At 43.9% G+C, this 25,560-nt stretch overlaps 1 protein-coding gene and 1 long non-coding RNA gene across 8 annotated transcripts in view; one reads left to right on the forward strand and one right to left on the reverse strand.

Moving 5' to 3' along the window:
• Nucleotides 1–23,017, reverse strand: part of ST7 (suppression of tumorigenicity 7) — a 308,974-nt gene extending 285,957 nt beyond the window's left edge. For 4 of the 7 annotated variants that reach the window (XM_054725931.1, XM_054725933.1, XM_054725930.1 and 1 more), the window contains exon 1: nt 22,807–23,016. In XM_054725931.1, the coding sequence (XP_054581906.1) occupies nt 22,807–22,957 (151 nt within the window). In that variant the 5' untranslated portion in view covers nt 22,958–23,016. Of the gene's footprint in view, nt 1–22,806 lie in introns of all 7 variants that reach the window. The other 3 variants (XM_054725936.1, XM_054725935.1, XM_054725934.1) reach the window with 2 other exon arrangements.
• Nucleotides 22,807–24,580, forward strand: LOC114226734 (uncharacterized). Its single transcript, XR_008558065.1, has 3 exons — nt 22,807–22,891; nt 23,228–23,306; nt 24,078–24,580. It is a non-coding gene; the product is annotated as an uncharacterized LOC114226734 (long non-coding RNA).
• Nucleotides 24,581–25,560: the final 980 nt, after the last annotated feature.

Below are 25,560 nucleotides of genomic sequence, written 5' to 3' on the forward strand. Positions count from 1 at the left end.
CTGTGGGATCACGCCTAAACTGGCAGTTGGACATTCCCTGAGGGGTCCCACATTGGAGAGGCTGCAGGCTGGGCTGAGGGACACACACACCCCTCCCGTGCAAGAATTTCGTGCACTGGGCCTCTATATATTATATGTCAACTAGTAGCCCATTTGCAGGAAGAATCCTGCAAGCGGCTGCCACTGCTGTTGCGGCCTCCGCGCCTGCACCTGTGGGCCTCTGCCGCCCGCCCCGCCCCCCCTGGGCTTTCCCTCTGGCAGCCTCCTTGCTTTCTGCTTTTCCTCCCTCTTCCTTCTAAGTTGTCTTCAGTCTTCACTCCTCCCTCCCTCAGCGTAAGCAAATTAACCGCCATCTTTGTTGGGTAATTTGCATACTCGCCCTGATTGGCTGGTGGGTGTGGCTTGGACTGGTGGGCGTGGCTTGGGTGTAGCGAAGGTGTGGTCAATTTGCATATTACTGTTTTATTAGGTAGGATGGAATTGAAAAATAAATTTTAAAAGTTTTAATTTAACATTCCATAAAATTCAAGAAATAAAAAAATTACTATTAAAATTAAACCTCGCTTTAAATAACTGAATACATTTGAATTTTTTAAAAGAAGGGCCCTGGCTGGTTGCTCAGTAGTTAGAGCATTGGCCTTGGATGGTAGAGTTATGGGTTTGATTCCTGGACAAGGGCACGTACCTCAGTTGCAGGTTCAAACCCCAGCCCCTGCCCTGGGTTCAATCAATGTGTCTCTCTCACATTGATGTTTCTCTCTCTCTCTCTCTCTCTCTCTCTCTCTCTCTCTTTCATCTCCCCTCTCTAAAAATCAATGGAAAAAAATATCCTTACTCCTCCAGTGAGGATTTAAAAAAATGAAAAAAGAGCATTGAAGGCCTGGGGAGGGGCTCAATGGGGGGCAAAAGGAGGAACATATATAATACTTTCAACAATAAAGATAAATTTTTTAAATGATTAGTAAATAAGCCAGTCAGAGAAAGACAAATATCACATGATCTCACTTATATGTGGAATCTAATGAACAAAATAAACTGACAAAATAAAAAATAAAAATAAAAGGAGAACCAATATGGCAGCATAGGTAGCCGCCTGTACTCACCACCTCCCACAACCACACCTTAAAAATATGCTCAAAGTCACTAGTCATCCTAGAGATGCAAATCAAAATGACAATGAGGTACCATCTCACACCTGTCAGAATGTATATCATCAACAAATCAACAAACAACAAGTTCTGGTGAGGATGTGGAGAAAAAGGAACACTGTGCACTGCTGGTGGGAATGCAGACTGGTGCAGCCACTGTGGAAAATAGTATGGAGTTTCCTCAAAAAATTAAAAATTTGACCCAGTAATCCCACTTTAGGAATATATCTCAAGAAATCAGAAACACCAATCAGAAAGGATATATGCACCCCTATGTTCATAGTAGCACAATTTATAATAGCTAGGATTTGGAAATGGCCTAAGTGCCCATCAGTAGATGAGTGGATTAAAAAACTGTGCTACATCTACACAATGGAATACTATCTATATATATAAAACCCTAATATGCAAATAGACCGATCGGCAGAACAACTGAACCACTGAACAACTGGTTGCTATGACATGTGCTGACCACCAGGGGGAGTGAGCGGAACATGGCGGGCTTCGGCAACAGGCACCAGAGCGCCAAATATGGCGGGCATCAGCCCCAGCGGGATGGTGGAGCAGGTGAGCCAGGGTGCCAGGCCAAGGTGGGGTGCCCGTTGCTGTCATCAGGGCATGCCTCTGGTGGTTACTGAAAATTCTTTGCTCCCAGGCACCACGGTCCCACCCGGGGCTTGCACCTGCTGCTGGTGCCAGCCCCACTCACACCCACTGCTGGCACCCAGCACTGGCCCTGATCGCTCGGCACCATCAGCGGGTGCAAGCAGCGGCTGCCAGCCCCGATCACCCCTCGAGGCTTCTCCAACTCCCCGTGCTCCTGAGGGGGCAATTTGGGCCAGCAGCCGCCTCTCGCACCTGACGCCGGTGACGGCCCCACTCACACCCGCTGCTGGCACCAGAGCCGCCGCTTGCACCTGCTACCAGCGCCCAGCACCGGTCCCGATCACTTGGCGCCATCAGCGGGTGCAAGTGGCAGCTGCCAGCCCCAATCGCCCCTGAGGGCTTCTCCACCTCCCCCTGCTCCTGAGGGGCAATCGGGGCAGCTGCTGCCACTTGCACCCACTGACACCGCTGACCCCACTCGCACCCGCTGCCAGCGCCAGCCCCAATTGCTCCGTGCCATCAGCAGGTGCAAGCAGGGCCAGCACTGTCAGCGCATGGGAGCGGCAGTGGTGGGAGTGGAGCTGCCGCAGAGAGGGGACCAGGGGGCCACGGTGGGAGGGGCCAGGCCAGGGCACAGAGGATGGGCCAAGATCCGCCCCCGTACCCACCGCAGCCTCGCGGCCCACAGTTCCTTTCAAGGTGCACAAATTCATGCACTGGGCCCCTAGTGCTGCTATAAAAAAGAAGGAACTCTTATCATTTGCAACAGCATGGATGGACCTGGAGAGTATTATGCTAAGTGAAATAAACCAGTCAGAGACAGATAAATATCACATGATCTCATGCATATGTGGGATATAATGAACATAAACTGATGAACAAAAATAGAACCAGAGACATAGAAGCATCGAACAGACTGTCCAACCTATGAGGGAAGGCGGTGGGGGAATGGGGGAGAAGGGAGGAGGTAAAAGACCTGTATGCAGGCATATGAGCATAACCAATGGACACAGACAGTAGGGGGGTGAAGGCATGTGTTGGGGGGTGGGAGCAGCCAAGGGAGGTCAATGGGGGGAAAAGGAGACTCAAGTGATACTTTAAACCATAAAGAATTTAAACTTAAAAAAAAGAGAAAGAAATCAGAAACACCAATCAGAAAGGATACATGCACCCTTATGTCCATAGCAGCACAATTTACAATAGCTAAGATTTGGAAACACCCATCAGCAGATGAGTGGATTAAAAAACTGTGGTACATCTACACAATGGAATACTACACTGCTGTAAAAAAAGAAAGAACTCTTACCATTCACAACAGCATGGATGGACATGGAGAGCATTATGCTAAGAGAAATAAACCAGTCAGAAAAAAATAAATATCACAAGATTTCAATAATTGGTGGAATATAATGAACAACATAAACTGATGAACAATGAGGTACCATCTCACACCTGTCAGAATGGCTATCATCAACAAATCAACAAACAACAAGTGTTGGCGAGGATGCGGAGAAAAAGGAACCCTCGTGCACTGCTGGTGGGAATACAGACTGGTGCAGCCACTGTGGAGAACAGTATGGAGTTTCCTCAAAAAACTGAAAATGGAACTCCCATTTGACCCAGTAATCCCACTCCTGGGAATATATCCGAAGAAACTAGAAACACCAATCAGAAAGGATATATGCACCACTATGTTCATAGCAGCACAATTTACAATAGCTAAGATTTGGAAACAGCCTAGGTGCCCATCAGCAGATGACTGGATCGGAAAACTGTGGTACATCTACACAATGGAATACTATGCTGCCATAAAAAAGAAGGAATTCTCATCATTTGCAGCAACCTGGATGGAATTGGAGAACATTATGCTAAGTGAAATAAGCCAGTCAATGAAAGAAAAATACCACATGATCTCACTCATTTAGGGATAGTAAAGAACATTATAAAGTGGTGAACAAAAAGATAGATACAGAGACAGTAAAGCATCAAACAGACTTTCAAATTACAGGGGGAAAGTTTGGGAAAGGTGGGGGAGTTATGAAATCAAACGAAGGACTTGTGTGCATGCATATAAGCATAAACAATGGACGCAAAACTCTGGGGGGGGAGGGCATGTGTGGGTGTGGGGTGGGGGGTAATAGTAAGATATGTACACATATAATACCTCAATAAAAATATTAAAAAAAAAAAAAAAAAAAAACTGATGAACAAAAATGGAGCCAGAGGAAAAAAATATTTTAGAATATAATAGAAGTAACCCTGTTATTTGCAGACTTTCAATATTTCCTACAACTTTTGTGATATTATACTATGTTAGTACAGTTTTGGTAATGTTATTATATTTAAAATCTTTTTTCCTTGAAATATTAGTGTTTATTGCATGTAAATGGCTTTTTATCTACAATCTGGTAATATTTATTTTGTATATGGTAAAAAAATTTTTAATCAATAAGAATTATAATTCCTTTGTTTTTAAAAAACTATCAGATATTGTTACATTACTTTCTGTAGGCAAGCAATCCTATGTAATAGAAGGCTAATATGCAAATTGTCCCCTCGGGAGTTTGACTGACCGGGAGTTTGACCACTCGCTATGATGTGCGCTGACCACCAGGGGGCAGGGCAGCGCGGAATGAAAGAAGGCCCCAGCCAGCAGCCGGCAGCCAGAAGGAAGGCACCTAATCACCAGCCAGGCCTAGGGACCCTACCTGTGCACAAATTTCATGCACCGGGCTTCTAGTGAAAAATAACTATTCATGCAAAATTCAAGCATTTTTAGGAATACTTTTATAGTCAAAACTAATTAATGTCTGCATCTTTGCTCAAACATAACTGATATTATGTTGTTATTTCTTCTGTATCTCCCTCCAAGAAAATTATTGTTCAAATAATGGGGGGGCGGTTTATTCTTAGAATGGTCTTCTCCAACTGATTGGATTTGCTATTAGATTTCTTTGTTGTTGTTGATATATTTTTTATTGATTTCAGAGAGAGGAAGGGAGAGAGAAAGATAGAAACATCAATGATGAGAAGCATGCCCCGCCCCCACACCCACCAGTGATTGAGCCTGCAACCCAAGCATGTGCCCTGACCAGGAATCGAACCATGTCCTCCTGGTTCATTGGTCGGTACTCAACCACTGAGGCGTATTGGCCAGGCTGCTATTAGATTTTTTTGTATTACAATTGCAGACTTACCGAATGATAATACATATATACAATTTCCAGTTTAGAGAAAAAACAATTGAGAAGCAAGTTTCTAATATTTAAAAACTATCATTTAGCTTCTCATACTTCATCTCTCAAATGTAAATGTAACAATTTAAAGCTCTCTCTTTGCTAAAAGAGGCAAATAAGTTTAGAAAAATATTTTCTCTTTAACCCATAATTTCAAGTACTGTGAGCCTGAACTGAGAAAAGTATAATTGGTTGTGCTTTATTTTAAATAAAATATATCAATAAGGAAGTAAGTACCCTCCCCCTCCAACAGAGTCCTAGGAAAAAGTACAAACCAGATCATAGCAGGTCTTACATCGTGACATTACAGAAATCTACTAGTAAATATATGTCACAGAAAGAAAACCAATGGAGTCAAATGGGTATAATAAATTGAGAAACAACTGAAGAGCATTACTTTATTAGTTCTATTAATAATGCTCAATAAACAGTACCTATCAAATAAATGAAAAAGATCATTTGTAAAAAAAGTAAATTTCATTCTCTTATTCCCAAGAAGAAAGTAGAAACTGGAAAAACTTAACAGAGGGAAGAACTGTAAGCATTCTATTAGCTACTGCTAATCAAATAACAGTTTAGAGTGTTACTACAACTGACTTCAAAACCACAAACACTGTCCAACTCTAGATCACACATAAATTCAAACTGCTTATTTTTAAAAGCCACTTCTTTTTTAAAGACTATTTTATGCCTGAGAATGTTTCAAGTGATTGTGCTATTTTACATTGTAAAGCTTTTTTATTTTAAATAAATAAGACTCCCTTCCTCACTCACCTAAGAGATTTCTTTAAAATCCTCTACAGGCTTGCTCAAAATTTCATAAAGACTGACACTTAACCAAAATTCTGTACTTAGGTTGGAGGTCAACTTAAGAAACAAAGAGTATGCTTATAACGAATATACTTTCAGTTTCCTAAAATTCAGAGGGGAATAAAATGCTCTCTCAGATAAATGCTGCCTTATTTTGCTGAGATATTTAGTAATTACAATTAAGCAGTGACTCCTCTGGCCACAGACACAGCTAATATGAAAAACTGCTAGAACTAACTGGGCCTGTCAGTTTCTAATTTTAGCACAGTTGGTAGTGCAGAAATGCCTGCTATATTTGAAGGATTGGTAACAGTAACACATGGGCAACTGTCCTGCTCCACTGTAATATCAAAAATGAATTTCATTACATAATCTCTCTCTTCCAGGAAACTCAAAACCCTTTATAGCTATCTTTACAATGACATCTCAAATAGAATAAGGATGTTGGGAGACAGTCTTTCATATTTACGACAAACAAATGGTCAGTAATATGGTTACAAACAATCCATTATCCTGTCCAATGCATTTTTATATATATATTCTTTAGGAAGACTATCCAGGATAAATGAGATCCCACTATGTATTTTAACCCGTCATTTCACGGTGGCAGACAAAGCCCTTCAAATACAAACTTCTACAGAAACAAGCTATTACAGTGTCTTGGATTTAAATAGTAGTTTACAGTCTACAAAGAACTGTCTGATTCACTTTACCATCTCCTATGAAGTCGCATTCCAGTGAAGGGAGCCACTATTCACCAAGCTGGAAAGCCAAAGGCAACTATCTCTACCACACAAATATTCACAGAATGCCCAGGGTGGTGGCTATTGCAGTTTAAGAAGCATGAACACGCCTCAAGTAGTATTTGTCCAGTTGTACACTTTATATCAATCCCATTCCAGTCCCACATCTAGACAATCACTAAGCTGCCCTGACCCACCTGACCAGTCACCCGTATACCATACCATCCCTTCTTCTGCACAGTATTTTCCTGCTCTGAATTTCTCCTTTGAATACACAGAAACACTATTTTCCTTCCCTAGTCTTCAATCTCTTGCCCAGCTACCTCAGAAGTATCCTTTTAGCTCTTTGAGTTTCAGCTGTGAACCAAATAGTAAGGCCAGCCCTGAGAGCTGAGCGGTAACAATAACCCTCTGAATCCAGGGAAAGAAAACCCTTAGGTGGTGAAGTAAAATAGGACCACCAGTGCTATCAATCTTGGAAAGCCTTAAAAACACCAGAAGTAATCCATGCATCCCTCTTTTCATTTATCATCACTGAGCAATGAACATATGATAGAAATACAAGAAATGAAAAGTCACAATGCCCACTCTCAAGATCTTCCGGGTATACTAAGGAAATAGTCTCCCAAAAATCTCCACCAAGTTCTCATTCTCATTCATAAATTAAGCTGCTTTCCCATTAAAATACATGTTTTAATGTGATCGCTTGTACTGCTTCACTTAATAGGACAACTAGTATTATAACAGTACTAGTTTCGCTTTGAACAATTTTCATTCCATGGGTACAAAGGAATCTTACCTTATAATAGACAAATATGCAAATTGACCGCACCTTCGCTATGCCCAAGCCACGCCCACCAACCAAGCCATGCCCATCAACCACGCCCACCAGGAAACCGTTGCAGGGACGCTGGGGCCGGTGGCTTACCGGGCCTTGGGCGCCAGCCGGGTGCCTGCTCCGATCACAGGGACCCGGCTGGGGTGCGGTGCGGCGGAGCCCAAGGACCGGAAAGCCGCCCGGGGCTTTCCGGGCCTTGGGCGCCAGCCGGGTGCCTGCGATCGGAGCAGGGACCCGGCTGGGGTGCGGTGCGGCGGAGCCCAAGGACCGGAAAGCCGCCCGGGGCTTTCCGGGCCTTGGGCGCCAGCCGGGTGCCTGCGATCGGAGCAGGGACCCGGCTGGGGTGCGGTGCGGCGGAGCCCATGGACCGGAAAGCCGCCCGGGGCTTTCCGGGCCTTGGGCGCCAGCCGGGTGCCTGCGATCGGAGCAAGGACCCAGCTGGGGTGCGGCGGAGCCCATGGACCGGAAAGCCGCCCGGGGCTTTCCGGGCCTTGGGCGCCAGCCGGGTGCCTGCGATCGGAGCAGGGACCCGGCTGGGGTGCGGTGCAGCGGAGCCCATGGACCTGAAAGCCGCCCGGGGCTTTCCAGGCCTTGGGCGCCAGCCGGGTGCCTGCGATTGGAGCAGGGACCCAGCTGGGGTGCGGCGGAGCCCATGGACCGGGAAGCCTTGGGCGCCAGCCGGGTGCCTGCTCTGATGGCAGGAGCGAGCCGACCTGGGGGTCTGCTCCTGCAATCGGGTCGCAGGGACGCTGGGTGAAGCTGAGCCCAAGGCCAGCGCCCAGGGCCAAGCTGGGACCCTGAAAAAAGGTAGAAGGCGGTGGCCACAGCCAAGGCCTGGGTCCCTGGTGCCGGCAGAAAACTGGTGCAGGCAGCCAGGTGAAGGAAAGTCTATTGCACGAAACTTCGTGCAAACGGGCTACTAGTCTATATAATAAAAGCATAAGCGACCATTACAGCAGAATGACCAGAACGACCGGTCACTATGATGCGCACTGACCACCAGGGGGCAAACGCTCAATGCAGGAACTGCTCCCTGGTGGTCTGTGTGTTCCCACAGTGGGAGCGCCACTCAGCCAGAAGCTGGGCTCATGGCTGGCCTCTCCCGCCTCCACAGCAGCACTAAGGAGCAGCGAGCTTGAGTGGTAAGGAGCAGCGAGCAGGAGGGCGGTAAGGAGCGAGAGGTCCCAAACTGGGAGAGGGCACAGGCCAGACTGAGGGACACCCCCCCTTTCCATCCCCAGTGCACGAATTTCGTGCACCAGGCTTCTAGTCAGCTATATAATTGTTTATATGGGATATAAACAGACTTTTGGGAGGCTAACAAAAAGCAGGCAGCACAGTGCCTGGCTCATGTAAGAATTCAATAAATGTAGATTCTTCATTCCTTCCTAGTTTCAATCTACAGATTTACACTGGATCTCTTTATTTTTTTTAATATATTTTTATTGGAAAAAATGGCGATGGAATAGAGTCGGGTTTGGAGTCTGGTCCTGGGGCGGAGAGTAGGAGAAGCAGAGGGTCGCAGAGGAAGTGTATGTGGGCAAGCCAAGGGACAGCTGGACTCCAGGAGAAGGTGGGGGAGTGCTGGGCAGTGTTCCTCTGACCGCGCAGCACCCACAGGGGCTGGGTCCCCTCCCGGAGCTGCGGGCTCACCGGGTGCCTCGCCATCTTGCAAGGAAAGGAGGATTTTATTGGAAACCTGACTTTCCGCGACAACTGCAAACACTGAACTGCTGCGAGCACCAGACCACCGGTCCCCTATCTGCGCAAACATTCGGATTCAAAGGAACTCTTCACTGCACCACGGAAAGGTCAGATTTCACCTGAAATAAGGTGTGGTTTCTAATCCCCGTGGTGGGTGAGGGAAGCGCGGCAGCCGCAGGACCGGCAGGAACCGGGAGGTCTGTGCCTAGAAAAATCAGCGGCAGTTGGAACTGCCGTGATCCGTGAATGTGGAGGGGGGTCTTCTGAGCTGCTAACAGAAGTGACCTCTTGAAAGCAACTCATTTTAATCTGACGTAGAGGGTCAGACTAAGAATTTTCAAAGGAGTGCAGTATCCTTAGTCTGGTGCACAGACCCACTGTCCGCACACTTGGGCTCTTTCCGACTCTGATTGCTAAGCCCAATACATAGAAAAACCCAGGTGGAAAGGCCCTGAAAGACTGCAGGGGGAAGTTGTTTTTTCGGAACCTGGGGAGCAGAGCTGGGTGTGACCATCAGAGAGGCAGCTCTGAGGCGCACACCTCCACAAACCGGTAGTGAGTGCCATAGAGGGGGAAAAAAAAAAAAAAAAGCTAGAGAGGCCCGGAAGTCAATTCAGAAACACTGCCACCCAGGGGCTGAAACGCTAATTGTCTCTGGTGTAATCAAAAATAAATATGAGAAATTAAGACACGGCCGGCTTAAAAAGCAGGACTGGCTTCCAACACTGAGGAGCCCTGGAATGAAGCTGAACTGAAATACCGCCCAGACTGGGAAACAGGCGTACCAAACAGAATAATAGAGGAAGTGAATGACAGCCGCTACTGCACATCTTAGTCTTCCTATTTTTTAATTTTAAATTCTTTTTTCAATTTTTTTAATTTTTTATTCTCATTTTTTTTATTTTCATTTTTTGCATCTTTTACTTAAGAAACTAAATTTTTTTCTTTTTCCTCACTCGATTTTCACCTTTTTAATTATTACATTTTTATTTTCAATCAGCATTATTATTACTATTATTTTACTTTTTTTTTTTTAATGTCAGTTGATTTTCTCTTTCTTTTATTTTTGGATTAGTGTCCTACATTCGATTTGCATCTTTCCCTTACAATCGTTTTACCCTATCTCAAAGCTAACATTATGCCATCACTCTCCTCCTAACCTTTCCCCTTTTGGTCTCCTGTTTATCTTAACCCTTTCTGGCTTTAGATTTTCCCTACTTTTTCAGTTTACTCTCTGCTAAAACTTCACCCTACTTATATATCTAATTCCCAACCCCCTGCTCCAAATCCATACAAACCTCTCTCTACACTACCTTAAAAAAATTATTTTTCTCTCTGGCCTTTTGTTGTTGTTTGCTTGAATGTTGATTAGATTGAATTTTTATGCTTTTTTATGAGATTGTTTTGATTATTCTTTTTGTTGGTTTGGTTGGTTCTTTTGTTTGCCTTGTTTTTGTTTGTTTTTTACTTTTGTTTTCCCTTGCCTCACTTGATATTAGCTGCTGTTGCAGTTTGTATTAATCTCCAGGCTCGTGTTGCTGGAATTTGCTGGGAATAGTGGTTGTTCTAGTGGAGTTTACTCCCCATTTATATAGTTTGTTCCCCTTTTCTCTCTTAGTATCGTTCTTGTCTCTCTTACTTTTTTTTATTTTCTTTTTCTTTTCTTTTTTTTTTTCTTTCTTTCTGCTCTTTTCCCAAGTTCAGATTCACACTCTTTATTTTTTTGTTGTTGTTCTTTCTTTTTACTCTCCCTTTTCCACTCCTATTCCCTAATTTGTCTTTCTCTGGTGGTTACCTTTATTGGAAGTTATTAATATCGTGAATACAATTCTGTTCAGTGCCTTGTCTGTTGTGCCTGGTTGTGTTGTATTTTGTACCTTTAAATCAACGCCGGAGAGACAGATCTATATAACCAGACATCCAGAGAAGAGAGACCATGAGGAGACAAAGAAATAGCCCCCACAGGAAAGAAAAGCAGGCATCACCAGAAAAGGAAGTAAACGATTTAGAGGCAAACAACCTATCAGAGAAAGAATTCAGAGAAATGGTCATAAAGTGGCTGAAAAGGATGGAAGACAAATTCGACAATATGAGTAAGAACCAAGAAGAAATGAAGAAGAACCAAGAAGAAATGAAAAATGACATCGTTGCTGTAAAGAACTCAATAGAAAGCATCAAGAGTAGACTAGACGAAGCAGAGGACCACATAAGTGAGCTAGAAGACAAGATGGAAAAAAATACCCAATTACAACAGCTTCTAGAAACAAAAATTAGAAAGACTGAGGAGAGCCTAAGGGAACTTCGGGACAACACAAAACAAAACAACATCAGGATAATAGGGGTGCCAGAAGGAAAGAAAACTGAGCAAGGAATAGAAAACCTGTTTGAAGAAATAATAACAGAAAACTTCCCTGATATAGGGAAGAAAAAACCCACACAAATCCAAGAAGCTCACAGAGTTCCAAGCAAAATGAACCCCAAAAGACCGACTCCAAGGCACATTATAATTAAGTTGGCAAACACCAACGACAAAGTAAGAATCTTAAAAGCGGCCAGAGAGGGGCAGACAGTTACATACAAAGGAACCTCCATCAGACTAGCAACTGATTTCTCAACAGAAACTCATCAGGCCAGAAGGGAATGGAATGAAATATACCAAGTCATGCAAAGGAAGGGTCTAAATCCAAGAATACTGTACCCAGCAAGGCTATCAATCAAAATTGAAGGTGAAATCAGGAGCTTCACAGACAAAAAAGGACTAAGGGAGTTTATCACTACCAAACCAGCAATGAAAGAAATGCTAAAGGGTCTGCTGTAAAAAAAAAGAAAAGAAATAGGAAGCAAAGAAGGAACACAGGGGTATAGAATAAAAATGGCGTCAAATAAGTACCTATCAATAATAACTTTAAATGTAAATGGATTGAATGCCCCAATCAAAAGACACAGGGTAACAGATTGGATAAGAAAACAAAACCCATATATCTGCTGTCTACAGGAAACCCACCTCAAAAAAAAGGACGCATACAGACTGAGAGTAAAGGGCTGGAAAGAGGTTTTCCAGGCGAATGGAAATGAAAAAAAAGCTGGGGTAGCAATACTTATATCTGACAAATTAGATCTCAAAGTGAAGGACATAACTAGAGATAATGCAGGCCACTTCATAATACTAAAGGGAGAAATCCAACAAGAAGAAATAACTCTGGTAAACATATATGCACCCAATACAGGAGCACCAAGATACATTAAAAAACTCCTGGAAGATATCAAAGGAGAGATTGACAGCAATACAATCATAGTAGGAGACTTCAATACCCCACTATCACCATTGGACAAATCCTCTAAACAAAAAATCAGCAAAGAAACATCAATCCTAAATGACTCACTAGAACAGATGGAATTAATCAACATCTTCAGAACATTTCACCCCAAAGCCACAGAATATACATTCTTCTCAAGTGCACATGGGTCATTTTCAAAGATAGACCATATGTTAGGACATAGGCAAAGTCTCTCCAAATTCAAGAAGATAGAAATCATATCTAGTATCTTCTCAGATCACAGTGGCATAAAACTGGAAATCAACTACAATAAAAACAACCCAAAGAAATCAAACACTTGGAGACTAAACAGCATGCTATTAAACCATGACTGGGTTACCAAAGACATCAAGGAAGAAATAAAAACATCATGGCAACAAATGACAATGAAAACACAACAATCCAAAATCTATGGGACACAGCGAAAGCAGTCCTGAGAGGGAAGTTCATAGCTCTACAAGCCTACTGCAAAAAAACAAGAAACAATGGTAATAAATTACCTAACCCAACAACTCAAAGAGTTAGAGAGAGAGCAACAAGATAAGCCCAGTGTAAGCAGAAGGAAAGAAATAATAAAGATCAGAGCGGAGATAAACAACATAGAGACCAAAGAAACAATACAAAAGATCAACAAAACCAAAAGCTGGTTCTTTGAAAGGATAAACAAGATTGATGAACCTCTAGCCAGGCTCACCAAGAAGCAGAGAGAGAGGACCCAAATAAACAAAATCAGAAATGAGAGAGGTGAAATAACAACAGACCCTGCCGAAATACAAAGGATTGTTACAAAATACTACGAACAACTCTATTCCAACAAACTGGACAACCTGGAGGAAATGCACATATTCCTAGAAAAATACAACCTTCCAAAACTCAATCAGGAAGAATCTAAACAGCTCAACATGCCAGTAACTATGGAATAAATTGAAGCAGTCATCAAAAAGCTTCCGGCAAACAAAAGCCTGGGGCCAGACGGCTTCACAGGAGAGTTTTACCAAACTTTCAAGGAAGAACTAAAACCTATCCTCCTCAGACTATTCCAAAAAATTCAAGAGGAAGGAACACTTCCAGGCTCCTTCTATGAAGCCAGCATCACCCTAATACCAAAACCAGATAAAGACAACTCAATGAAAGAGAATTACAGGCCAATATCCCTCATGAACATAGATGCCAAAATACTTAACAAAATTCTAGCAAATCGACTCCAGCAGTACATCAGAAAGATCATACACCATTACCAAGTAGGATTTATCCCAGGAATGCAAGGATGGTACAATATCCGCAAATCAATAAACGTGATACATCACATAAACAAACTGAGAGATAAAAATCACATAATCATATTAATAGATGCAGAAAAAGCATTTGACAAAATCCAACACCCTTTCTTGATAAAAACTCTCAACAAGGTGGGAATAGAAGGGGCATACCTCAACATAATAAAAGCTATATATGATAAACCCACAGCAAACATCATACTCAATGGGCAAAAACTAAAACCATTTCCCCTAAGAACAGGAACAAGACAGGGATGCACACTCTCACCACTCCTGTTTGACATGGTACTGGAAGTATTAGCTATCGCAATTAGGCAAGAAGAAGAAATAAGAGGCATCCAAATTGGAAAAGAAGAAGTGAAGCTGTCCTTATTTGCAGATGACATGATAATGTACATAAAAAACCCAAAAGATTCCATAAAAAACTAATAGACTTAATAAATGAATTCGGCAATGTAGCGGGATACAAAATTAACGCCAAGAAATCTATGGCTTTTCTATACACCAATAATGAACTTACAGAAAGAGAGACTAAAAAAGCAATCCCATTTACCATCGCACCAAAAAAATTAAGATACCTAGGAATAAACTTAACTAAGGAGGTAAAAGACCTATACCCAGAAAACTACAGGACACTGAAAAAAGAGATAGAGGAAGAGGTAAACAGATGGAAGAACATACCATGTTCATGGATTGGTAGAATCAACATCATTAAAATGTCCATACTACCCAAAGCAATCTACAGATTCAATGCACTCCCCATCAAAATACCAACAGCATATTTCACAGTCCTAGAAAGAACTCTCCAAAAATTCATCTGGAATAAAAAAAGACCCCGAATAGCCACAGCAATCCTGAGAAAGAAGAATAAAGTAGGTGGGATCTCAATACCAGATTTCAAGCTGTATTACAAAGCCACTGTTCTCAAAACAGCCTGGTACTGGCACAAGAACAGACATATTGATCAAAGGAACAGAATAGAGAACCCAGATATCGACCCAAACCACTATGCTCAATTAATATTTGACAAAGGAGGCATGAACATACAATGGAATAAAGACAGTCTCTTCAATAAATGGTGTTGGGAAAATTGGACAGATACATGCAAAAAAATGAAACTAGATCACCAACTTACACCATACACAAAAATAAACTCAAAATGGATACAGGACTTAAACATAAGACGGGAAACCATAAAAATACTAGAGGAATTCACAGGCAACAAAATCTCAGACATATGCCAAAAGAACTTCTTCACTGACACTGCCCCTAGGGCAATGGAAGCTAAAGAGAAAATTAACAAATGGGACTACATCAAAATAAAAAGCTTTTTTACAGCAAAAGAAACAATCAACAAAACAACAAGAAAGCCCACTGCATGGGAGAACATATTTGCAAATGCTATCACTGATAAAGGTTTAATCTCCAACATCTACAGGCAGCTTATGCAACTTAATAAAAGGAAGATAGATGATCCAATAAAAAAATGGGCAACAGGCCTAAACAGAATATTTTCAAAAGAAGACAGAAGGAAGGCCAAGAGACACATGAAAACATGTTCAAAGTCACTTATTATCCGAGAGATGCAAATCAAAACAACAATGAGGTATCATCTCACACCTGTCAGAATGGCTATCATCAACAAATCAACAAACGACAAGTGTTGGCGAGGATGCGGAGAAAAAGGAACCCTCGTGCACTGCTGGTGGGAATGCAGACTGGTGCAGCCACTGTGGAGAACAGTATGGAGTTTCCTCAAAAAACTGAAAATGGAACTCCCATTTGACCCAGTAATCCCACTCCTGGGAATATATCCGAAGAAACTAGAAACACCAATCAGAAAGGATATATGCACCACTAAGTTCATAGCAGCACAATTTACAATAGCTAAGATTTGGAAACAGCCTAGGTGCCCATCAGCAGATGACTGGATCAGAAAACTGTGGTACATCTACACAATGGAATACTATGCTGCCATAAAAAAGAAGGAATTCTCATCATTTGCAGCAACCTGGATGGAATTGGAGAACATTATGCTAAGTGAAATAAGCCAGTCAATGAAAGAAAAATACCACATGATCTCACTCATTTATGGATAGTAAAGAACATTGTAAAGTGATGAACAAAAAGATAGATACAGAGACAGTAAAGCATCAAACAGACTTTCAAATTACAGGGGGAAAGTTAGGGAGAGGTGGGGGAGTTATGAAATCAAACGAAGGACTTGTATGCATGCATATAAGCATAAACAATGGACGCAAAACTCTGGGGGGTGAGGGCATGTATGGGTGTGGGGTGGGGGGGTAATGGTAAGATATGTACACATATAATACCTCAATAAAAAAATGTCAGTTAAAAAATATATATATATATATATTTTTATTGATTTCAGAGAGGAAGGGAGAGAGAGAGGAATAGAAACATCAATGATGAGAGAGAATCAGCTGCCTTCTGCACACCCCAAACTGGTGATCAAGCCTACAACCTGGGCATGTGCCCTGAGTGGGAATGGAACCATGACCTCCTGGTTCATAGGTCAACTCTCAACCACTGAGCCACGCCAGCTAGGCTGGATCTTATTTTTAAGATCTAATTTCAACCAGGCATGATTCTTGCTCATAGGAAGCAAAATATACTTGGAAGCATTAGTGAACTTGGCAGTATATTAGGGGATATTAATTGTTCAGCACAGAAAACAAGTACAGAAACTGGGAGGAATACTGACATGAGATTGTGTCTCCCAATAATAATTGACAGGAATGATGGAACTTTAATTTTACAGGTACGTGCTTTTCCAAATGAGTGACTAAACAAACCAGAGGATGAATGAATTAACCAGTGAATGAGAGTCAGTGAAATGGACTAGAACAACCAGGTATGCAATAAGTGGCAATATTACTTCTGAGTCACTACAACCAACTGCCATAGTTTTTCATTCATTCAACAAATACTGAGGATGTGTTAGGCCCAAATACTCATTGTTCAAGATCCTGGGAATACACAATAAGACAAAGCAAGATAAATGAGGTCCTATTCTCAATGAGTTTACTGTCACATGGAACAACTATTATCCAAGCTTACAAAGTCTGATCATCTGACCCCTACAATAAATAAAGAAACAAACAAGAATCATACTAAACCCGTGGTCGGCAAACTGAGGCTCGTGAGCCACATGCAGCTCTTTGGCCCCTTGAGTGTGGCTCTTCCACAAAATACCACGGCCTGGGCGAGTCTATTTTGAAGAAGTGGCGTTAGAAGAAGTTCAAGTTTAAAAAATTTGGCTCTCAAAAGAAATTTCAATCGTTGTACTGTTGATATTTGGCTCTGTTGACTAATGAGTTTGCCGACCACTGTACTAAACCATGCTCAGTGCTAAGCAGAGAATTCAAAGCAGGTGATATTACAATGACTAGATGGTCATTTTAAATTGGATCATGAAGGAAAACCCCTCGAAAGAAGATAATATATTTAAGCAGAGATGTGACTACTAAGAAGACTATCATGCAAAAGTCAAGCAGAAAAACTTTCTGGTGGAGGGAACAGATAGAGTAAAAGCCATAAGGCCAAGCAAATCTGATTAAGAATGAGAGAGAGCCAAAACCGGTTTGGCTCAGTGGATAGAGCATCAGCCTGCAGACTCAAGGGTCCCAGGTTCGATTCCGGTCAAGGGCATGTACCTTGGTTGCGGGCACATCCCCAGTAGGGGGTGTGCAAGAGGCAGCTGATCGATGTTTCTCTCACATTGATGTTTCTAACTCTGTTCCTCTCTCTTCCTCTCTGTAAAAAATCAATAAAATATATTTTAAAAAAAAAAGAATGAGAGAGAAATTACAACATGTCTGGAGGGTAGTGACCTTGATGAAGAATGGTAGAAATTCAGATAGAAGGGATGGAAAGGGGTCGTCAGATCATCAGACTTTGTAAGCCAGGGTAATATACCTGGATTTTATTTTTGAGGTGGAAAGCCACCGAAGGAAGCCACATGAAATCTGGAGTTGTCTTCACTAAGAATTAAGAGTCCAAACTGGAAAAAACATATTAAGGCTACGTATTTGCTTGGTTCTATACTCTGTACTCAATGAAATTTATCCCAAGACAATGAAACAGAATCCTATAGCCAGAAAGAACCTTAAGGAATGCAAAGCTAGCATTTTACATGTATGGAAACTGAGTGTCTGAGAAAACAAAAGCATCATTCAGATTGCTTCATTAGTGGCTGAGAAAAACGTCTCCAGAAATAAGAGCAACTAAGATGTCTAGGATATAGCCTCTACTCAAAGCTGACATTAATCAGAAAATTGTCCTTGTATGTGTTTATACACTGGATTACCATGAATTAGACGCACATGACCTATCCGAAAAAATTTTTTAAGTTTTTGTGACAGCTTTAGACCTCCATCTAAAACTGGAAAATCAGATGGTGCGCATCTGAATCAATTCCACTGTTCCTATCCCAACTCACTGGGTACACAGTAACTTGAAGATTCATTTACAGAGTGAATCATAAGAAACTACTATGTACAAGGAATTGTACTGGGAAACGAAGAAGGAGTCTAGTAGAAGCTATGAAGCACATTTACAGAAAGAGAGATACCTACACACCAACACTGACACACACTGCAAGGTAAAAATACTGATACACAGTGCAAGGTAAAAAGAGCCAACATGCCTCTCAGATAATGCACTGTAAAAGTTGGAAGAAATATTTCTTTCAATTGAAACAATCAGAAGCAGCATGCAAGGTAGTCCTTGAAGGATTGGTGGGATTTACAGATGGGAGAAGATTTTAAACAGGCACAGCAGGGGCAAAAGAAGTAGGTAAACTGAAAGCAGGCCTTCCAGATAAGAAGGCCAGTGTTAATTAAATTTCCAGTATGAAAATACTCAAAACTGAGCTGCACCTGAAGTTATGTACCATTTCAGTTCAGTAATGAGAATTTAGCATCTGTATTTATCACCTTAAATCTCACACACACACACACTCACACACACACGTTTTATAATATAAACAACACTAAGTTTAGGTGAGACCATTACATTTGTTTTCCAAAAGCAATGAAATACAATTTCAAAGATCTTTGAAAACTTGCTTTCCAGGAAACAGAGAAAGAATTGAAAAATCACTGTGTGGTACAAAAATGGCAATGCAAACTTTTAAATGCAGCACCTAAAAATCTCAGAACATAAGGTAAATGAGAAAGTGGTATCAACATCACAATATAAGGTAAATTATAGCACTATTTTTAAACTAATCTATTCTACTGTTTTTCTTGAATATATTATATCCTGCATGGCTACTCCTATGTATTACTTTTCTGTCCTTCTGGAAAAGCACTGTTTTAGGATGTTAATTCACTTAAAAAGTGACAAGTAATTATATAATTCAGAGGGTTTTTTAAATCATGTTAAAAGTTCATTGTATTTTCAGTAAATCAAAAAACTATTTTAACACTCTTTTCTCCAACTCAAGGGCAGAGCATCAAAAAAGCAATTATCAAAGCTAACCAGTACATGCTATTCCTAATATGTTTGCTTTCTCCACTTTCCTTCTTCAAAGTCACTTTTCATTGTTAGATTTGGTTGCCTAACTGAAGTTTTCTCTGCGTGGCTAACAAACACCGTGGAATTGTTTGGACTCTGTTCCTACCCTAAAGGGCAGCTCGATGCAATAAAGGGCAAGCAAATCCAGACGGTGGGAGTAGAGGAGAAGGCCAGCATGAAGAGAACCTTGAAGGTATTTTTCATTGGAAAACTACACATGATGGGAGAACTGCAAAGGGAGCGTTGTTCAATAAGGTCCTTTCCTTTACTGTTTTAAATTCCACGATTCCCAGTGCTCTGAATCCGACCTGCACTTTCATATATCCGAGCCTTTGTTTGGGAGGTCATCCTCTGTGTCCCCAACTCACATCCGTGGAATTCTCCTCATCCCCCAAGACTCGGTCCATAAGAAGCCCCCAGGGCCTTGCCCTGCTCCACTTTGCATTATGAGAAGTTGTACCCAGCTGTAAACTCCTTATTTAACCCGAGTTTTACAAACTTGCATAATCTTTCCCATCCTAGCACCTGTCACAGTGTCCTATGCATAGGAGGCATTTAAGAAAATTTTAATGGGTTTAGCATATTTACCACAAGATATGATCAGATGAGGTCAGAAATATTAAAGATGCCATCCGTGATCAAGATATGGAGAAAAACAAGCCATGTAGATATCCAGAACAACCCGAGTCCACGACCCTACAGAGCAGAGCTGGGTCTGTGTCACGGCAGCCCTGGTCAGGGATCTACCTCCCTGCTGCGCTGTCCTCAGCTTTCCTGAGGAAGAAGGCCGCCGCACCACCCACAACGCCCTAGAAGCAGCTCTAGACTCAGCTGCCTCTCCAGGGACACTTGCCTTCACCTCACAGGAAGAGCACCACAGGGCTTAGGAGCAGCAAAATGAGCCCCCTGAGAACCCCTGTAGGTCTCCCCGAAAGAACCAAGTTCCACCAGGGAGGTCCCAATGCCTGCCTCTCCCACTTCTTCCCAGAAACAGCAGGGGTAGCTGCTCAGTGTGCTTCTCCTTTTACCTTCCTTTATGACTAGAATGTGCATACAACCAAACTGAAAATAGACGGCTAGCATCACTGTGGAAAACTGCCTCAGTCTCCCTCTATCATGTAGCTGGTGAGATTCAACCCAGATGGCCTATTCATCGTCATATTTTCTCTTATAAGTTCAAATGAGAAATGAACCTATTCAAATTAACAAAGGTATTTGTGGGAAAAAAAGCTAGATTAAAGTTGCTATGAGAAGACCTAATAATTTCTTCCTTAAAAAAACTATACACATTCCCAACATGTACTTTTTGCTTTTTGCCTGTTCTGCATAAAGTATTGGTATATAGCATTTTATGGGTACATGAACACATATACACACATGGATGATTATTTAATCTACTTTAAGAAAATGTAGCATACAGATGTGTGTTCTGAAATACAAATTTTAAATGAGAAACATTCACATTTTTAAAATCCTACAATGACTCTTTTGGGAGGAAAAATAAATAAAACCCACTTACCAATAAATACAATTCCCTTACTACATATATTCAATGAACTTCTTAAAATTATAGGACTTTGGGACTAGAAGGTATCATTTTTTTTAATATATCTTATTGATTTCTTACAGAGAGGAAGGGAGAGGGATGCAGAGTTAGAAACATAGGCTGCCTCCTACAGGCCCCCTACTGGGGATGTGCCCGCAACCAAGGTACAGGCCCTTGACTGGAATCAAACCTGGGACCCTTCAGTCCGCAGGCCGACGCTCTATCCACTGAGCCATACCGGTCAGGGCTAGAAGGTACCTTAGAGATATATTTACATAAAGCAAGGAAGGCAGTATTGTGACAAGCAGCCACTCTCACAGATGAAAAGCCCGAAAGCCATGGTCCATGGGATGACTGAATCCAAGAACTGAGCAGTGACTATTAAAGTGGTAAGTGAGCCTAACCGGTGTGGCTCAGTGGATAGAGCGTCGGCCTGCAGACTCAAGGGTCCCAGGTTCGATTCTGGTCAAGGGCATGTACCTTGGTTGCAGGCACATCCCCAGTAGGCGGTGTGCACGAGGCAGCTGATCATGTTTCTCTCTCATCGATGTTTCTAACTCTCTGTCCCTCTCCCTTCCTCTCTGTAAAAAATCAATAAAATATTAAATAAATAAATAAATAAATAAATAAATAAATAAATAAGGTGGTAAGTGAGGAGAGGGAGGGGGAAGGGAAAAACAAAAAGGGGTAAGTGACTCCAGGGTGCAGAATCCTATCTGCTCGGCAGGGGTACCTACCCAGGGGACTCGATGAAACCAATGTAAATGTGAACATGAGTTCAGGTTAAGGTGGTGAAGATGTCTGAGGTTTCTACTGAAAAGCACTGTGCCTCCCGGCGCAGTGAGGGAGGACCTCATCCCAAGAGTGCGGACAGCGGTGTCCGCGAGCCAACACCACACAGGAAAGCAAAGGCATCTCCAGACCCGGCCTCCCGGAGCGTCCATCACACACTAGGTAGGAAATATACATATACAGACACAGACACAGACATGGCGTAGACACACATTCAGGACTGTAAGGATTTCCCAAAGTACTGGGAAATTAATTTAAAAAAAAAATGCAAAATATATCTAGTCCCACAACTATTTCCAGACTTCACGAAGGGCTGTCCCCCTCCCCGCAGAATACACTTCACGTTCCTGAACTGTCTCTGGAGGTGGTGTGTTTTCTCCGCGGCTGTTTCTCAGGGGCTCGGTGGGCGAGTTTATTCCGTTCTGATGACGGTGCGACCGCGGGGGACCTCGGGGCCTCACGAGGAGCGGAGCGGAGCGGGCCACTGAGCAGCCGCCTAAACCCTGCGCGCCCGCTCCGTCTCCCTTCGCCACGGCCTTGGGGAGCCCGACACGTCACCCCAACCCGTCACCCCAACCCGTCTCCCCAACCCGGAGCAACACCGGCGGGAATCCCTACGGGTCCCGCTCGGAGCGACGCCCCGCCCACCCCAAACCCCAGGGGCCCGCACTCGGGCGGGTCGGGGCGCGCCTCCGGGACGGCCCCTTTCGGGGGCTTCGCTGACGGGCACCCCGTCAGCACCCCAGGGGGCGCCCGCGGCCGCCGAGCCCCGCCGGCGGGGACCGACGCCTCGCCGACTACCCCTCGCACGTCCAGCACCCGCGGCCGAGAGGGGTGAGGAAGGACGCGGTCCCGGTCGGGGTCCCTCGGGGGTCACGCGCAGACCCCAGGGGCGTCCGCGAGGGCTCCCTCGCTCCCCACCCCCGTCCCCCGCCGTCGCCCGCCGGGAGGGCGTCCGGTTCGGGCCGCGGTGCCGTCGCCGCTGCCGGGCCCGCCTCGCGGCGTGAGCGCGGCGCCTCCTCCTCCAGGTCGCGGGGCCGGGAAGGCGGCCGGCCGTTCGCAAACGGCCCGCGGGCCAGCGGCCGCCCGAGGCGCGGCGCCCCCGGCAGGTGGCCCCGGCGGCGGAGCCCGGGCCCCGCGCGCGCCCGCCCGCCCCCGCCCCCGGCCCGCCCGCCCGGCCCGCGGCCCCGCGCGAGTTGCACTAACTTTCCGGGTGGGGGAGGGCCCGGCCGGCCGGCGCGGCCTTACCTGTGCTCAAGTTGTCGTTGATCTTCAAGGGCACCCGCAGGATGTAGACCAGGAAGAGCACGATGAAGAACCACACGGTCCAGAGGTAAGTCCAGGACCACACGACGCAGGACTTGAGCTGCTCCAGAAAGCCCGCGCCCGCTTCGGCCATTTTCCGCGCTGCTCCCGGCGGCCGCGCTCCCGGTGTCTGCCGATGATTCACCGGCCGAGGCGCCGCTCGCGCCGCCGCCGCCGCCGCCGCCGCCCGGAGCGCCCCCCAGCCCGCCGCCGCCGCCGCCGCCGCCCGGAGCCGCGCGCTCGCCCGGCCGTCCCAGCCCCTCGCTAATGCTCAGGAGGCCCTGCGAGTGGCTCTCCGGAGGGGTCACGTGGCCCTGCCCCCTCGCGGGCTGGTGCCATTTATTTTTATTATGCTTATATTTAGAAAGACCGGCCGAGGGGCCACTCTGGACACAACCACAACGGGTGTGCAGGGCTTCCTGCAGGCGAGGCACCGCTCCAAGGTCTGTATAATCGAGTGTAATCCTCCAATAGCGCCCATTATGCAGAGAGGGAAACTGAGGCACAGAGCCACGGAGCAGTTTCCCTTAAACTGAAACAAGAATTCAGTTGCAAGGTCTGTATAATCTAGTGTAATCCTCCAATAGCGCCCATTATGCAGAGAGGGAAACTGAGGCACAGAGCCACGGAGCAGTTTCCCTTAAACTGAAACAAGAATTCAGTTGCAAGGTCTGTATAATCTAGTGTAATCCTCCAATAGCGCCCATTATGCAGAGAGGGAAACTGAGGCACAGAGCCACGGAGCAGTTTCCCTTAAACTGAAACAAGAATTCAGTTGCAAGGTCTGTATAATCTAGTGTAATCCTCCAATAGCTCCCATTATGCAGAGAGGGAAACTGAGGCACAGAGTCATGGAGCAGTTTACCTTAAACTGAAACAAGAATTCAGTTGCAAGGTCTGTATAATCTAGTGTAATCCTCCAATAGCGCCCATTATGCAGAGAGGGAAACTGAGGCACAGAGCCATGGAGCAGTTTACCTTAAACTGAAACAAGAATTCAGTTGCAAGGTCTGTATAATCTAGTGTAATCCTCCAATAGCGCCCATTATGCAGAGAGGGAAACTGAGGCACAGAGCCATGGAGCAGTTTACCTTAAACTGAAACAAGAATTCAGTTGCAATCTGGTGGATGCCAGGGCACAAGGGCCTGAACCCCGCACTCTGTTTTTTTTTTTTCTCTGGGCCTCGGGAATGAACCATCTCCCCGACAACTAGAAAAAAGGCGAATGTGCTCCTGTCACCAGTTTGCAGGCCTGAAGAGAAATCACTCTCAGGCAAGACTTGGGTTGTACACGCTGTTTACCTTGGTTTTGTCTTCCTTGAAACAGCATGGGGGTTTTCCAAAGAAGTGTCTTGAAAGAATGTTTGTTTATCCTCCAATTTGGGGAGCAGTCACAATTCAAACAATGCTTGGCCCGTTTTTAATGATACACACAATGCTCTGGGGTAATTTTGGCTTATTTTGAACTGGCTACTTTAAACAAGAAGTCAATCATACACGTTTTTTGTCGGTGCTAAATAAAATGTGGTCTTTAACCAAGTGAACATTTAAAGTCTGTTTCTGTCTGTAACTCATTTCACTTTCTATGTATTAGATGGTAATAAAGCAATTGCAGGTTATCCAATCTACAGCCAAGACTTTTAGAATTCTGAGCGTTCAGCAGAATATTTTATTATAAATACTGTTTTGCTTACTTGTAGTTTTCACTGTAATAAAACAAGCTCCTTTAACTTTGACATGTAGGACCTATTTATGGCATGCATCATAGAACTAACTACTCTCATCTTCTCACTAATTCCAGCCCCACAGCTACTGGTCTCTTCACACACGTGATCTACTACAGCAGTGAGACACAGGCAAGGATAAGAGAAATTGACACACACATATTTTGTAATTATTTGTGGCAGAACACTACCAAACAACTTTTGTATCTAACAATGATGCCTGGATTCTCAGAATAAACCATCAGTACAGGCCCTGGCCAGGTAGCCCAGTTGGTTAGAGTGTCATCCCCATATGCCAAGATTGTGGGTTCAATCCCCATTCAGGGCACGTACAAGAATCAACCAATGAATGCATAAATAAGTGGAACAACAAATTGACGGTTCTCTCCCCCTTCCTGGCTTTCTAAAAATCAGTAATTTTTTTTAAAAAGAAACTGAGAACTTCATACGTTCAACAAGCAAACAAACAAAAACTTGTGTACAGGAACCATTTTATGTGATGACTGACCCACCGGATTCCCTGTGATAGGATTCTCCGCTCAGTTTAAATGAACATCCTGGGACCTGGATTTTTGCTGTCAGTAAATCTCAAAAGAAGAACATAAATATGACTCAGTTGAATCACAATTTTCTGATATCTACTAGGTGCTCCTGGAGGGTCAGTCCCATCTTACTCATCATTGCCTCTAAGAGGTGTGCGGCCAGGGATGGGGGTTGGGCTCGGAAACTGTCTATGTGCTTGGACACAGAAGCAAGAGAGCATGATCTCTTGGGAGCTGCAATTGCTTCAGTATGGTTGGAGTGCAAGCTCTGTGTGGACTGGTGTCAAGAGAGAAAACTGAAGATGATCTGATTTTAAAAGGCCTTGTAGAGACACTAAGGTATGGAACACACTAATCCAAGTGACCAAAGCAGAGACTTAAGAGGGAATTAAGTCTTAAGTGCATCAAAATCTTAAGGTATGTCTCAGATC

The sequence above is a fragment of the Eptesicus fuscus genome, chromosome 14 (assembly GCF_027574615.1).
Source record: "Eptesicus fuscus isolate TK198812 chromosome 14, DD_ASM_mEF_20220401, whole genome shotgun sequence".
Taxonomy (NCBI): domain Eukaryota; kingdom Metazoa; phylum Chordata; class Mammalia; order Chiroptera; family Vespertilionidae; genus Eptesicus; species Eptesicus fuscus.